We start from the raw sequence: 13,573 nt of genomic DNA on the forward strand, positions 1-13,573 counted from the left end.
TAAAAATACTTAGATGCTGTCAAACACTGATCAACATCATCTGAACAAACAACCATAGAAAAAATGAGACGAATAGGGAAATTTGAATACTGACTGGATAATTTATATTAAGGAGTTATTAATTTTTACGTGAGATAATAGTATTGTGTTTATGTACTTTTAAAATTTATTATCTTTTAGAGATATAAATGGGAGGGAAATGGATAGGAGTGAAACAGAATTAGCCATGTAGTGATAACTGTTGAATCTGAGCAATGCTTATATGGGCGTTCATTATACTTGTTCTACTTTTTTGTTTGAACTGTTTTTCACACCAAACTGTAAAAATCTGATCAGAACTTTTGCTTCTATTTGTGAATTTAAAAAGACCAGCCTAACCCAGAACAATTCTAACCCTTTAAAGTTTATCCTTTCAAAAAGGGTAATACCAGTAGGAAATCAAGTCTGTAGCTCTCACAATGCTTTTTAAATGTATATACCATCTCTTAAAACCTTTATACCTAAGCAGCTACTTTGTGCCATCTGTGAATTTTATGATGACCTTATGGGTACAGATCCCACCAGGGGACCACCAATAGAGGCAGAGGATATGGGGAAGTCAGATCTGAATGAACATAAGACATCTTTATATGCTCCTGGTAGGTTAGGAAAATGGCCCAGATTGATTGAAGGTCAAGTAGGGATTTTGGTCACACCAATGGATTGGGTGATCTGTGAATAAACAGGCACCCTAGAAACTGGTAGTGAGAAGGCAGTACAGCATAATGAAAATTTGAACATAAGCCAATCATAGATTCATATCTTGATTCAACCAATTAATAAATGTGATCTTGCTAAACGTTACAGAGTCTCGGTTAACTCTTATAATTCCCCATATAATAGGGGGCTGTTGGGGATTAAATAAAATATGTGAAATATGAGGAAAGTGTTAACACAGCAGGTCTGGTTGTTTGGTCCTTGTATGTCAAGGGGACCGGGAACCATGATTTGACCATTGGCCAACCCTGTGGGAATATTCTTATGTTAATGGTTGATGATCATGTTTTGTACACCTGATTGCTTTGCACGAACATCAACATTGACGATGTGCATCTGGTTTCATTGTTGGGATCCTGAGTTTCACTTGCCATGGCTGGTCATGTACCATGATATACCTATGGGACCAGCTCTCAATAAAAGCCTCAGATGCGGAGGCTTCCCTGGGCAGAGACATTTTGCACATGTCCCTCTAGTTTGTTGCTAGAGAGATAGCATGTCCTAGGTTGCCCCAGATGGGTAAGTACTCAAAAGCGTGTGTCCAACCTCTCTAGCTTCCTCCTGATAGAGGTCTTTTTCCTGTTGCTCTTGGGCTGTATATTTTTACTCTAATAAACCTTAGCCATGGGTATAACCTGCTTTTGAGTCTTGTGAGTTCTTTTAGTAAATCAGCAAAATTGAGGGGAGGGTGGCCTTCAGACTCACAAGACATAAAGAGACCAGTACAATGGCTGGCAAATAGTACACATTCAATATATGCTAGCTATGGCATTTAACTTATCCTGCTATATGTTACAGGGGAGTAACCTCACTGTACTAGAATATAGGCTGGGACTCCAGGACTTTGTCTGCTTTTCTTAGCCATGCCCTTGGAAGAAGGAAAGGATAACCTCTCATCAGTGGGGAAGTTAGAGAATATAACTCCAAGGTTGTTCCCTGGCCTCCCACCCGTGCCAATTCAGAGTGGGAAGGTACCATGTGAAGAAAATGGGTAGGTATCAGACCTCCAACTGGGACATTTTGAGAATGCACAACAGGGCAAACTCTTTTTTTTAAATCATTTTGAAGGGTAACAAAAAGAATGAAAAGCCTTGTTGAGAGTTATGAAGACTAGAACACTTAGACTAACATCATGGCACTCCAGGTGTGGGTGCTGGAGACTGGACCCTTACTTTGGTAGCAGTCACAGGAGGCAGTGGTATTAGAAATGACCGTCAGGAGTTTCCCCAATGCAGCCAGAAGCAAGCACACAGAGCCATTTCCACCAAGCACTGGGCACTACAGAAAGACAGTCTTAAACTGTGAGGACTGTATGTAAACATGAAAAAAATAAGGTTAATTGGGTTGAGACTTCAATTGAGGGCTAATCCAAGGGAAAAAGGAGTCCAGGGTACACATCTTGCAGTTCCTTTCTATATTTATGTGTGTGTGTTTATGGTTCCCATCCAAGCGACCAGATCTAAATAAGATACCTCAAAAGAGCTTTATGCCTCTAAAATGCAATAATAATTATAATAAAATCATTTGTTATGTCATGCATTTAATTACTATTTTTCAAGTAAATTGCCTCCAAGATGGATAGGTCTAACCTCAGTAGTGATCCCAAGAGGATTTCCCCTCTATCAGGGTCTTAAAGGATGGTGAGCATAAAACAGTTGGTATAAGTTTGCTTCTTCATGGGTGGTTTTAATTTTTGTTGAGCCCTTAATTATTTCACGGGTGGTTTTATAGATGACTTCCTTGCATTTTATGTTGCAGATAATGGTTATCTCCTTGTCACTGTCACCATCACTGTAGTCTGTCATCATATCACTGTCATTCGCATTGCCACAGAGTGCATTGTGTCTGGAATCTATCTTATGAAAGGACCTGGAAAAAGGCTTCAGTTCGCGTGGAAAAGGTGGGTTTTGAGTATTCTTCTTCTTCGCCTCTGAAATATTATTGACAAAAAACTCAGAAGCAGCTCTGCAAACAAGGCATTTTTCCTTGTAGCATAGACAAGACTTGATTGGTTGAGGCCTAGATAATATGTCTGCCCTAGCTGCACTAACTGACCTCTTTAGAATAGGATGTCTGTGGCGTTTGGTGAGTTTCTGTAAACTGGATGGCTTGGGCAAGCTTTGATTTTGTGGATAGGTTGAACGAGGAGTTTCGGTTGGCCTGACCAGATATTGTAGACTGGCTAGCCAAGGTGGCCTGTTGGCCTTATTGGGATAGGATGAACTGACTTGATTGACTAGATTATGGGCATGAGCCTGCTTACATGCCTTTTCTAGACTGTGTTTCTGTGTGACTTTTCCTGGTGGGATGATCTGAATACTTTCTTGGGACTTGATGGCTTACATGACTTCTCTTGACTCAAAGGCCTGATTAACTTTTCTGTACTGGGTGGTGCGGATGTCTTTCCTGGACTTGAGAGCCCAGATAGCTTGTCTGTACCGGATAGCATGGATTGTTTTTCTGGACTACACAGACTAACTGTCTTGGAGTCACTGAATGATATTTTGGATGACCTGGATGACTTAGCCATTACACCTTCTTTCGTGACCCTGAAAATATAGAAAATTTGGAGCATGACAATTTAAATCACAAGAGTACTATTGCTATCACCAGAAAACACAGGCTATTGTGTCATTTTAGACTTCTGGTCTTTTTTTGGCTCTAGCAGGAAAATTGAACACAGTAAGAATTGGAGTGTGGTGAAAGCCATGACTCAGGTTGCAGATATGAACATATGTTGAATGCTTTTCCTTTTTCTTAATTTTACTGTTTCAACCACAGTTCATAACCATATAGTCTGCGTATGGAATGACACAAAATTGTTTCAAGTCTACTGTTGAGAGGGAGAGAGATAATTTTATGTATTCCAGAAATTAAACTTTTTATTAAAAAGTCACAAGTTGATATGCAACTGAGGCACAAATGTCACAACTTCTCACGTATAAAAAAAACACTCTTTAGACCAAATTCGTTGTTTTCCTATCATATTTACACCATCAAATTTTCTCTCCATACATATTTATATTCAGAATATTCCTCTAAAACCAAAGGAATGGAGCACTGGTATATTTCAGTCATCAGTCCTTGGATTGCGAAATTTTTAGGGAACTAGTATATCAGGGCCAGCCTGATCCTCCTGTATGAAAGCCAGGGACTGAGATCACTGAACACAGTTAATCATTTTTCATGTTATTATATCTTAAAACGGTAGATTATCCAAAATGTTTTATTGTCTTTGGAATGCAGAGACCCAGTGCCTTCTCTCTCCCCTTTTTCATTCTGTCTTATTCAGATAGTCATTCCCTCTTTTCCTAGACTCAATTTATAATGAAATTAGCAGCCTGGGGCTCAGCTGAACCCTGAATAAGGGACAGCTTTGGCTAAAGTTGATAATGTACTTGAAATAATTTGAGCTGATATCATTTAAGTGAAGGTATCCACCCACAAGATGTTGGTAGCTCTTTTGAAGTCTAAAGTTAACATTAACTAACCATAACAACAATGAAAACTCCTACATGTATACACACACACACACACACACACACACACACACACACACACCCCTTGCATTCTTAATTCAAAGGTGTAAAACTTACGTTCCTGCTTTGGGGGCATCATTGCTCATACAGTAATAATGGAGAAAGCAAAAACAGGTATAAAGAAAGCTATGATCATAACACCAGTTATGATAATGAGTAGATGTCTCCTAAAATTGTCCAGTTTGGTCTCCATTGATTCACGGTGCTTGGCTCCTGTCAAAGAGATTGTATCACCAGAAAATGTGTCAGGTAACCAAGTTTCCTTCCACTTTGATGGTGGTTTGTCACTGTAGGTCAAAGTCAAATCTCTTCATCAATTATTTTTTTAAGCATGGTAAGTGTCCCACTGTTATTTTCTTCGCTCTATCAGGTCCCCAGCCACAGTCTAGAAGCCAAATCTGGGAGGTATCTCCGGCTAATGAGTATAATTACTTGGATTACCCCTGCATCATGGCTTGCTCGACCCATTACCTAGGTTTTTGAGTGTGTGTGTATGTCTTGCATGTGTGAATGCACTTGAGTGTTAATGTATATGTGGATGTGTACGGTGGGAAAAGGGATAGGACAAGAAAAAGCCCTTCTCGGGCTTCCCTGGTGGTGCAGTGGTTGAGAGTCCGCCTGCCGATGCAGGGAACGCGGGTTTGTGCCCCGGTCCGGGAAGATCCCACATGCCGTGGAGCGGCTGGGCCCGTGAGCCATGGTCGCTGAGCGTGCGCGTCCAGAGCCTGTGCTCCGCAATGGGAGAGGCCACAACAGTGAGAGGCCCGCGTACCGCAAAAAAAAAAAAAAAAAAAAAAGAAAGGAAAAAAAAAAAAGAAAAAGCCCTTCTTGAAACCTACTGTGTCTTAGGTACCATGCCACATTCATTCACATAGCATTTTCTCATTTGGCTGGTGGGGGGTGCAGTGGGGGGTGGTAGATTGGGTGGGGAAGGGGAGTGAAAGGGGGCAACATGTCTGTACTCTTTATGCTTCTATGTTGCTTGGAATTTTTACACAGAAGTAAAGCTCTTAGGTGTTGTCCTAGAAATTCTTGAAGACCTACTAATAGTAACATCCAAGAAACAGCAGATTTCTTAAACACAGCTAGCTTGCCTAATTAAATGCTTGAATGCATAATATAATAGATCATAATTTCTAAGTTTTAATGTTAAGCACATAACCTGTAGTAGACGGTTCATCACTTTGGTTTGTATTTAAACAAGTATTTGTCCAAATGGGTAAAATTAGGACATAAATAAAAAGATTCATGTCCAGGGCCTTGTTCAAATGCTTCTTCTACCAAGGAAACTACTGGATTTGATATGGTTCAGCTTGTTCTAGGGGTTTATGACATTATCATTCTGTGTCATATTCTGACAGCATAATCTCACCATGGGGAGGCATGAGCTTCTGTGTACAAATATTATCAAATGACTTTTAATCATGTATTTCTTCTTTACATCAAATATTCTATCAAATTTGAATCAAGAAGACTGGGACATTATTAAGCACAGAGGGAAGTACTTAGAGAAGGTAGAGAAACTGGGATAGCTCTAGATATTGAAGAAATATTTTTCCTTATTAAATGTTAAGGAGTCACCCTGCAGCCTTGTCGTAGTCTTCTGTGTTATAGAGGTTAAATCGTCTTGAGGTATAAGTTTTTAGGATTTTTTTCTTAGTAAAATTAAGATTTTGAGTAGCCCCTCAACCTTTTTATTGAGCTGCTATTAACCATCAGGCTGAAGCTCAGTCCAATCATTAATTTATTCAACAAACATAGACTATTCCTATATGCCAGACACCATGCTTAATGCTGCAGATCCTAAAATAAGCAAGATAAAAATTCTTGCACTCCTGGAATTTATATTCAAGTAGAGAATTCAAGTAATTACAAGATAGTGTGAAGTGGGCTGTATTAAGACTAAGCACAGTGTTTGAGGAGAGAAAGATCATTTTAACAATGATTGGAGAGAATGGATTAGAGGGGAGCTCTGTCTGTTTGTGGGGAGACCACTTACGGAGAAGAGAAAAGATGGTTACCGAAATTGAGGTATTGAGGATGAGATAAATGGGTGAATTTTTGGAAATAATAAAGCAGTTGAATAGACATGATTTGGTTCTTGATTGATTGTTAGAGTGAAGGAAAGGGAAGAGTCGAGGACAGATCAGAAGTCTGGCTTGGACAACTGAGTAGCTCTTGGTCCTGTTCATTGAGACAGAGGACACAGGAGAAGCTGCAGCTTTGAGGAGAATGGGAGTAGTAGAAGTTGATGAGTTCAGTCTGGGTCATGTTGAACTTAAGGTTATCATGAGATATTCAAGTACACATATCCAGAAACCAGTTAGAGTTCAGAAGATGATTTAGACTGGAAGTCATCAGCATCTAGAACAGCGCTTCTTTATGCTTTTTGTGCCATTGGTAGTCTGGGGAAGCCTGTGGAGCCCATCTCAGAATGATATTTTTAAACGTACAAAATGAAATGTATAGGGTTACAAAGGAAATGGATTATACTGAAATAGAGTTATCAAATACAAAATTTGTGATGTAGTAATATATGTAATTACTGATTCACTAAATAAAGAGATCTGGCAGTGGATCTAATAACTACTGTACACTGAAATGATAAGCATAAACAATATTTTGTGGTATCTGCAACAACTGTAATATATGAAAATAGATATGATTTCTAATACTGGCAAAGTCACAGGCACAGGTTATATACTACTGTGGTTTGTTGCTTACATTCATAATTGGGAGAAATACTAAATTTTCTTTAGAGATTGGTGAAAATAAAAATGTTTTTTATCCATTCAAGTTTACAAATTGCCTGAATTCAATTCCTGTATCTAAGTCAGAAACCCAATCTAGAAGCTAACTGAAACCCATAGGAATGGATGAGATCAACCCAAGGAGAGAAGGTAGAGCAGGCAATGTGCCCAGGACCAAACCCAGAGGAATCCCAACATTTAGAAATTTAGTAAAGGAGCCTGATCTAGCAAAGAAAATCCAGAAGTGCCAGAGAGGTAGGGAGGAGAACCAGGAAAGTGTGAGGTCCTAGAAACCATGGTGAGAGAGTTTTTCAAGGCACTGGGAGTAGTGGCAGTGACAAATACTGCTAAATATCTGAGACAGATAAGGACTGAAAAGAAGTTAAAATGGATTTAATGACAGAAAGGTCACTAGTGATTTAGGCAAGAGCACTGTTTCAGTGGAAAGGCGGAGACAGAGGCCAGATTTCAATGGGTTGACGAGTAACTGAAGCTGAGGAAGTGGAGTCAGCTAGTATAGACAATTCTTTCAAGTATGACTGCAAAGGGGAAAAATAGGGTGCTTTCTAGAGGGGGATGGTGGACCTGGGGAGGACATTTTGTGAGAAGGAAAAGAACTTCTCAATTAAAAGCTGATGGGAAAGAACTAGTATGGGGGAAGATATTGAAGCCACAGAAAAGAGTGAGGATAAATGATAGAGCCAGGCTCTTTGGGAGCAATAAAGAATGCCATAGTTATCCTCCCAGTGGGTACAAGTGCAGATCAAAAAGTCGGAATTGGATACAGAGCCATGCAGGATGGGCATGGGGATGGGAATAAAAGGCTTAGGGGGAGGGATTTGAAGAATTTCTATCTGAATGCTTCTGTTTTCCTAGTGAATGAAGAGGGGAAGTCATCCTTTGTTGAGGGTTAGAGGTTTGAGGACAGTGGGGAAGGTTTTGGAATAGATGCTGTGGAGAATGGAAAAACTGAAGAAACTATCTGATGTGATGTGATTGGGCATTTTGCCCTTTTTCTGGCTTAAGAGAAAAATGTTTCCCTTTAATGATAAAGCTGTTTCTATGGCAGTTGATGTGTTTATTAAGTTAAAAAATTAATCATCATGATGAATACTACTTGGGAAGTAAATGTTAATCAGGGATGCTACATAACAGCATTCAATTTTTTGAAGAATTTTCCCTAACAGTCATATTAAGTGGCTCTATAATTAATGGACCAGTACATACTGTTCAAGCAGCTGACTCATCTCAGAGCTCTGAAGCCTAGGCCCCTAAAGCAAGGAAACGACGAAACCTTTGCTTAGTAGATGCTCCGGTCTCCCTTTGTTCAGCCTGTCCTCTGCCTGCCCTAGTTTCAGCATCACATATGAACAAGGGCAGCCTATTTGCAGGAAATTTCCCTGGAGAGGCCTGCGTGGTTACAGGGTTCTGTGGCAATGGCGAAAACACAGTGCATTTCCCCAAATGGACTGGCTCTTTCAGTTTTGTGTTGCATCACCAGTAAGTCATTCTGAAATATTTATTGAGGGCTTCTTGTGTGCCACTGGGGTTTCAGTGGGAGAGACTAATGGGGTGGGGGAAAGACATTAAACGAAAATAAGCAGTGATAGATATTATAAAGGTGCTAGGAGAACCACGAATAACAGGTTTGATTTCATCAGGAGGGTCAGAGGAAGTTTTCCTGAGGAAGCAATACTGGGGCTGAGTTCTGAAAGATGAATAGCAGTGAATTATGAGAAGAAGAAAGATAAGAATGTCCTAGGTGGAGGAGACACATGTGCAAACGCCCTGCGGTGAAAGGGAGGGCAGCAAGTTAGAGATAGCAAAAAAGGTAAGAGTTGAGACTAAAGAAGTTTGGGCCTTGTAGGTCAAACTAAGTGCATAAAGTTGGACTTTATTCTACGAATAACGGGGTACCACTGAAGACTTTCTGGCTAGAGAATTACCTGGTAAGATCTGCATTTTAGAAGAAACACCCTGGCTGTTGTACGGGGAATAGATTGGCGGGGCATGAGTGGAAGAAAGTAGGTGAGACAATTAGAAGACTGTTACATAGGTCCAGGTGATAGAGGATGGTGGCTTGAAGCAGGGTAGTAGTGATAAAGATGGAGAAAAATTGACGAATTTGAGGAATATTTTGATGGTGGGTAGGACTTGATGAAGGGTAGGCCATGGGGCATGAAGGGGAGAGAGGTAGCAAGGATGATTAATTCCTTCAACGAAAATGTGTTGGGCGTCTGTGTGACTTTCCCTTTCCCCTATATGCTTTGCGTTAAGCACGAGCATTCAAATAGACACAGTCCCTGCCTTCAAGGAGTCTGAAATCTAATGGGAGAGAGAGACACGTAAATAACCAATCACTAAGCTGTGTAATGTCTCGCAGGCTGTGATGTCGCAGGGTGCAGTGCCACAAGAGCACACAAAAGGAGTATCTATTCAAAGTGGGGACTCCTGGAGATGACCCTTGAGCTGAGATGGGGTTTTTAATTCATTTGTTTTTCAATGTGGGTAGGAATTCCTTGAACCCAAGTAGGAAGGGAAAGAACATTGCATTGCACAGGCTTCAATATGTGTGAAGCGTGGTTGAGGGAACTTCATTTCCATGTGGCCAAAATGAAGACTCTGGGGAGGGGCTAGCTGGAAACAAAGCTGGAGTGGGTAAGCGGGGTAACCCTCATAAAAGGGTTGTGTGCTAAGGGCCTTTCTTTAAGTGTGTTTCCTCATCTTTAAAATGAATAGAAAAAAGATGAAAGGGTAAGCCTGTAAGGGTAGCAGCCTTCGAAATCATCCTTTTGGGACCATTGGAATAGAACAAAACTAAATATTCTTTGGAAAATAAAATTCACTTTTACCCTGAAACTCTAAATAATCCTGCTCTTCAAATACCTTTTAACTGTATAAAGATCAGAAAATGCCATTTTTACACAATGTTATATGTCAATTGTATCTCAATAAAGCTAGGAAAAAAATTGTTTTCTAAAGTTACTTTATTGCTTTTTTTTTTTTTTTTTTTTTTGCGGTATGCGGGCCTCTCACTGTTGTGGCCTCTCCCGTTGCAGAGCACAGGCTCCGGACACGCAGGCTCAGCGGCCATGGCTCACGGGCCCAGCCGCTCCGCGGTATGTGGGATCTTCCCGGACCGGGGCACGAACCCGCGTCCCCTGCATTGGCACGCGGACTCTCAACCACTGCGCCACCAGGGAAGCCCTTTATTGCTTTTTGAATCAAATAATCTTAATTTGGTGCTTATAAAGTAAAAGAATATCGGTCAACCCTTTAAAAAAAATAATTAATTAATTTTTGGCTATGTTGGGTCTTTGTTGCTGCGCACGGGCTTTCTCTAGTTCCGGCGAGCGGGGGCTGCTCTTCGTTGCAGTGCGAGGGCTTCTCATTGCGGTGGCTTCTCTTGTTGCAGAGCATGTGCTCTAGGCGCGTGGGCTTCAGTAGTTGTGGCACGCGGGCTCAATAGTTGTGGCTCATGGGCTCTAGAGCACAGGCTCAGTAGTTGTGGCACGGGTTTAGTTACTCTGCAGCATGTGGGATCTTCCTGGACCAGGGCTCGAACCCGTGTTCCCTGCACCGGCAGGCAGATTCTTAACCACTGCACCACCAGGGAAGTCCCCTGTCAACCCTTTTTAAAATCAGTTTTTTCCCTAGTGATGGATAAATGATAAACAATATGTTAGAGCTGATAATTTCAGAAATAGCTTCGAAATTAATTTATCATTAACTTCATATTCACAATGGATACAAAAGCTATACTGTACTTTTTTTTGCTTTAACATAGATTTATATGATTTTCTTTTATTTGTAAGCTCACATGCCTAGCATGTTAGAAATTCATTTTACTCAAGAATTCTGGGGTACAATTTTGATCAAAATTGTGCATAATAGATGTACTTTAAAATCCCATTTGTTGCTTCAGATTTGTTGTTATTGTGTTTCTTTGTGCCAGAACTATGCTGAGGCTCAGAGAGGCACTTGCCTCTGGCACAAAACTTAACGGGTGCCCAAACACTCAGTAATCAAGGTAAATAATATTTTCATGTAATATTTTAAAAATCAAAATGAATGCACAAAATGTCCATGATGTACAAAATAGCAAATATAATTCTTTAATTTATTTATTATTTTTGGTTGTGTTGGGTCTTCGTTGCTGTGTGCGGGCTTTCTCTAGTTGCGGCGAGCAGGGGCTACGCTTCATTGCGGTGCACGGGCTTCTCATTGCAGTGGCTTCTCTTGTTGCAGAGCACGGGCTCTAGAGCTCGCGGGGTTCAGTAGATGTGGTGTGTGGGCTCAGTAGTTGTGGCTCGTGGGCTCTAGAGCGCAGGCTCAGTAGTTGTGGCACATGGTCTTAGTTGCTCTGCAGCATGTGGGATCTTCCTGGACCAGGGCTCGAACCTGTGTCCCCTGCATTGGCAGACGGATTCTTAACCACTGCGCCACCAGGGAAGCCCTAAAATAGCAAATATTTTAAATAAAGACAGGATCTGACCCTACACTTGCCTCCCCCTAATCCCAACTCTGAGTCTTCAGCCTGCAGGGCCATCCTTATCCTTGTCTACTTTAAAACCCAAAAGGGCAGGGTCCAAAGACTCAGCCGGTGCTTCTAAACAGGGCTGTGTACCCAAGACTCCTAGAAATGTCTGTAGGTCTTCTGCCCAGGTCTCTGCTCCTGCGCTCCTGTTTGATGATCCTCTGTGAAGAACGCCTCCTCCTGCTTTCTCTCCCCTTACCTCTCTAGAGCTGAACCGTCGCCACTTTTCTGATTTCTCCCCTTTTATCTGATTGTCTTGCTCCAAGAGTCTGGCCAGCACCATTCCCACTGGAATTGGTAGTACCTGAGCTTGTCCTAGCTCCCACTCAGGCAAGTTTGAATCCTTGGCCCTTTTCCAGGTGAGAGGGAGGAACTTTTCCGGGGTTTCCGCCTCATGGCTTTCTACTGCCCTCCTCTGGGCCTCAATTACCACTGCAGTTCCACCGCGTGCCTTCGATTTATTTTTCCCATTCGATTTTTTCTAATTAAAAAAATAATATATGTGCCTTATAAAAATTTCAAATCACACAAAGGTATTTCAGCTTTCCTTTATCCCTTCAGTTCTTCTGACCCCTTGAAAATTGCTCTAAATATTCCTTACCTATATAGCCTGCCAAGATGCCTGTATCTTTAATTGCATTTTAAAATTGCATAAGGAATATTTTAATCTATTTTTATTATAAAAAATAAAAAAATATAGAAATATACAGAATAAAAAGTTACAGAGTCTTTTCCTTCACGACCCCATTCTTTTCCCATTCTAGAGGTAACGACACAAACGTTTTATGGGCATCTCTCAGACCTTTCTCTACACATTTACATACATACCAAGTGCATGATGCATATACCCACATACTAAATATAAATGGGATCATTCTGTAAGTATTGATAAAAAATTGCACAACTACATGTATACTCATGTTCATAGCAGCATCATTCACAAGAGCTAAAAGGTGGAAACAACCCACATGCCCATCAACAGATGAACAGATAAACAAAATGTAGTATATACATACAATGGAATATTATTCACCCTTAAAAAGGAATTAAATTCTGAGACATGCTACAACATGAATGAACCTCGAAGACAGTTATGCTAAGAAATAAGCCAGTCACAAAAGGCCAAATAATGTATGATTACACTTACGTGAGGTACCTAGAATAGTCAAATTCGTAGAAATAGAAAGGGCCTGGGCAGAAGGGAGAATGTGAAGTTATTGTTTAATAGGTACCGAGTTTCAGTTTGGGATGATAGAAAAGTTCTGGAGACGGATGGTTCTGTTGTGAGTGTATTTAATGCCACTGACTTATATACTCGAAAAGGGTTAAAATGGTAAATTTTAGGTTATGTATATTTTACCACAATAAAAAAATAATCACACCACTAATACCTGAATGATTTCCTTGTAAGACAGTCAAATGTAAACATTTACAGGGCAAAGCATGACCAACCCCATTGACCACTTCCCCTCCTCCATCCCATTCTGCTCTCCTTAGGTAATGGCCTGAGTTCTGGTGTGTGTCCTTTGACTTCCTTTTCTGTGCATTTACATACATTACAGAGCATAGTCTGGAGCCAGACTGGGTTAAAATCCTGGCTCTACCATTTACCAACGTGGTGACCCTTGGGCAAATTAATGTTTCTGTGCTTTAGGTTCATCATCTGTAAAAGGGGAATAATAATAGAAGTTTCTGAGCTCGGGTTACAGTGAGGATTACATTAGATAATGCACTTAGCACAGTACCTAGCACTTAAGTGATCAAGAAATGTTAGCTGTTACTATTCGCTTACCATTACTATTGGATGTAGTGTCCACCTTTAGAGAGTGAACAAAGCAGACAAGCAGATAATACCTGTGACATTAAAAGCAGAAAGCAGGGCCTGGAGGAAATTTGAGGATGGGGGCCAGAAAGGGCAGCAGAAGAGCCCAAGAAAGGAAAGTGAATGGCTGCCAGTCAAATCTAGCATCTACCTATGGAACAAAAAGTAG

General features: G+C 40.7%; 1 protein-coding gene across 1 annotated transcript in view; it reads right to left on the bottom strand.

The window, feature by feature from the left end:
• CXHXorf66 (chromosome X CXorf66 homolog) overlaps positions 1 to 5,545 on the bottom strand; it is a 29,304-nt gene extending 23,759 nt beyond the window's left edge. Inside the window, 6 exon segments of the mRNA XM_065900277.1 lie at positions 2,474 to 2,721; positions 2,812 to 3,043; positions 3,046 to 3,305; positions 4,353 to 4,422; positions 4,425 to 4,508; positions 5,458 to 5,545. Of these exon segments, the coding sequence (XP_065756349.1) occupies positions 2,474 to 2,721; positions 2,812 to 3,043; positions 3,046 to 3,305; positions 4,353 to 4,422; positions 4,425 to 4,508; positions 5,458 to 5,545 (982 nt within the window).
• Between the last annotated feature and the right edge of the window lie 8,028 nt (positions 5,546 to 13,573).

The sequence above is a fragment of the Phocoena phocoena genome, chromosome X, assembly GCF_963924675.1.
Source record: "Phocoena phocoena chromosome X, mPhoPho1.1, whole genome shotgun sequence".
Taxonomy (NCBI): Eukaryota; Metazoa; Chordata; class Mammalia; order Artiodactyla; family Phocoenidae; genus Phocoena; species Phocoena phocoena.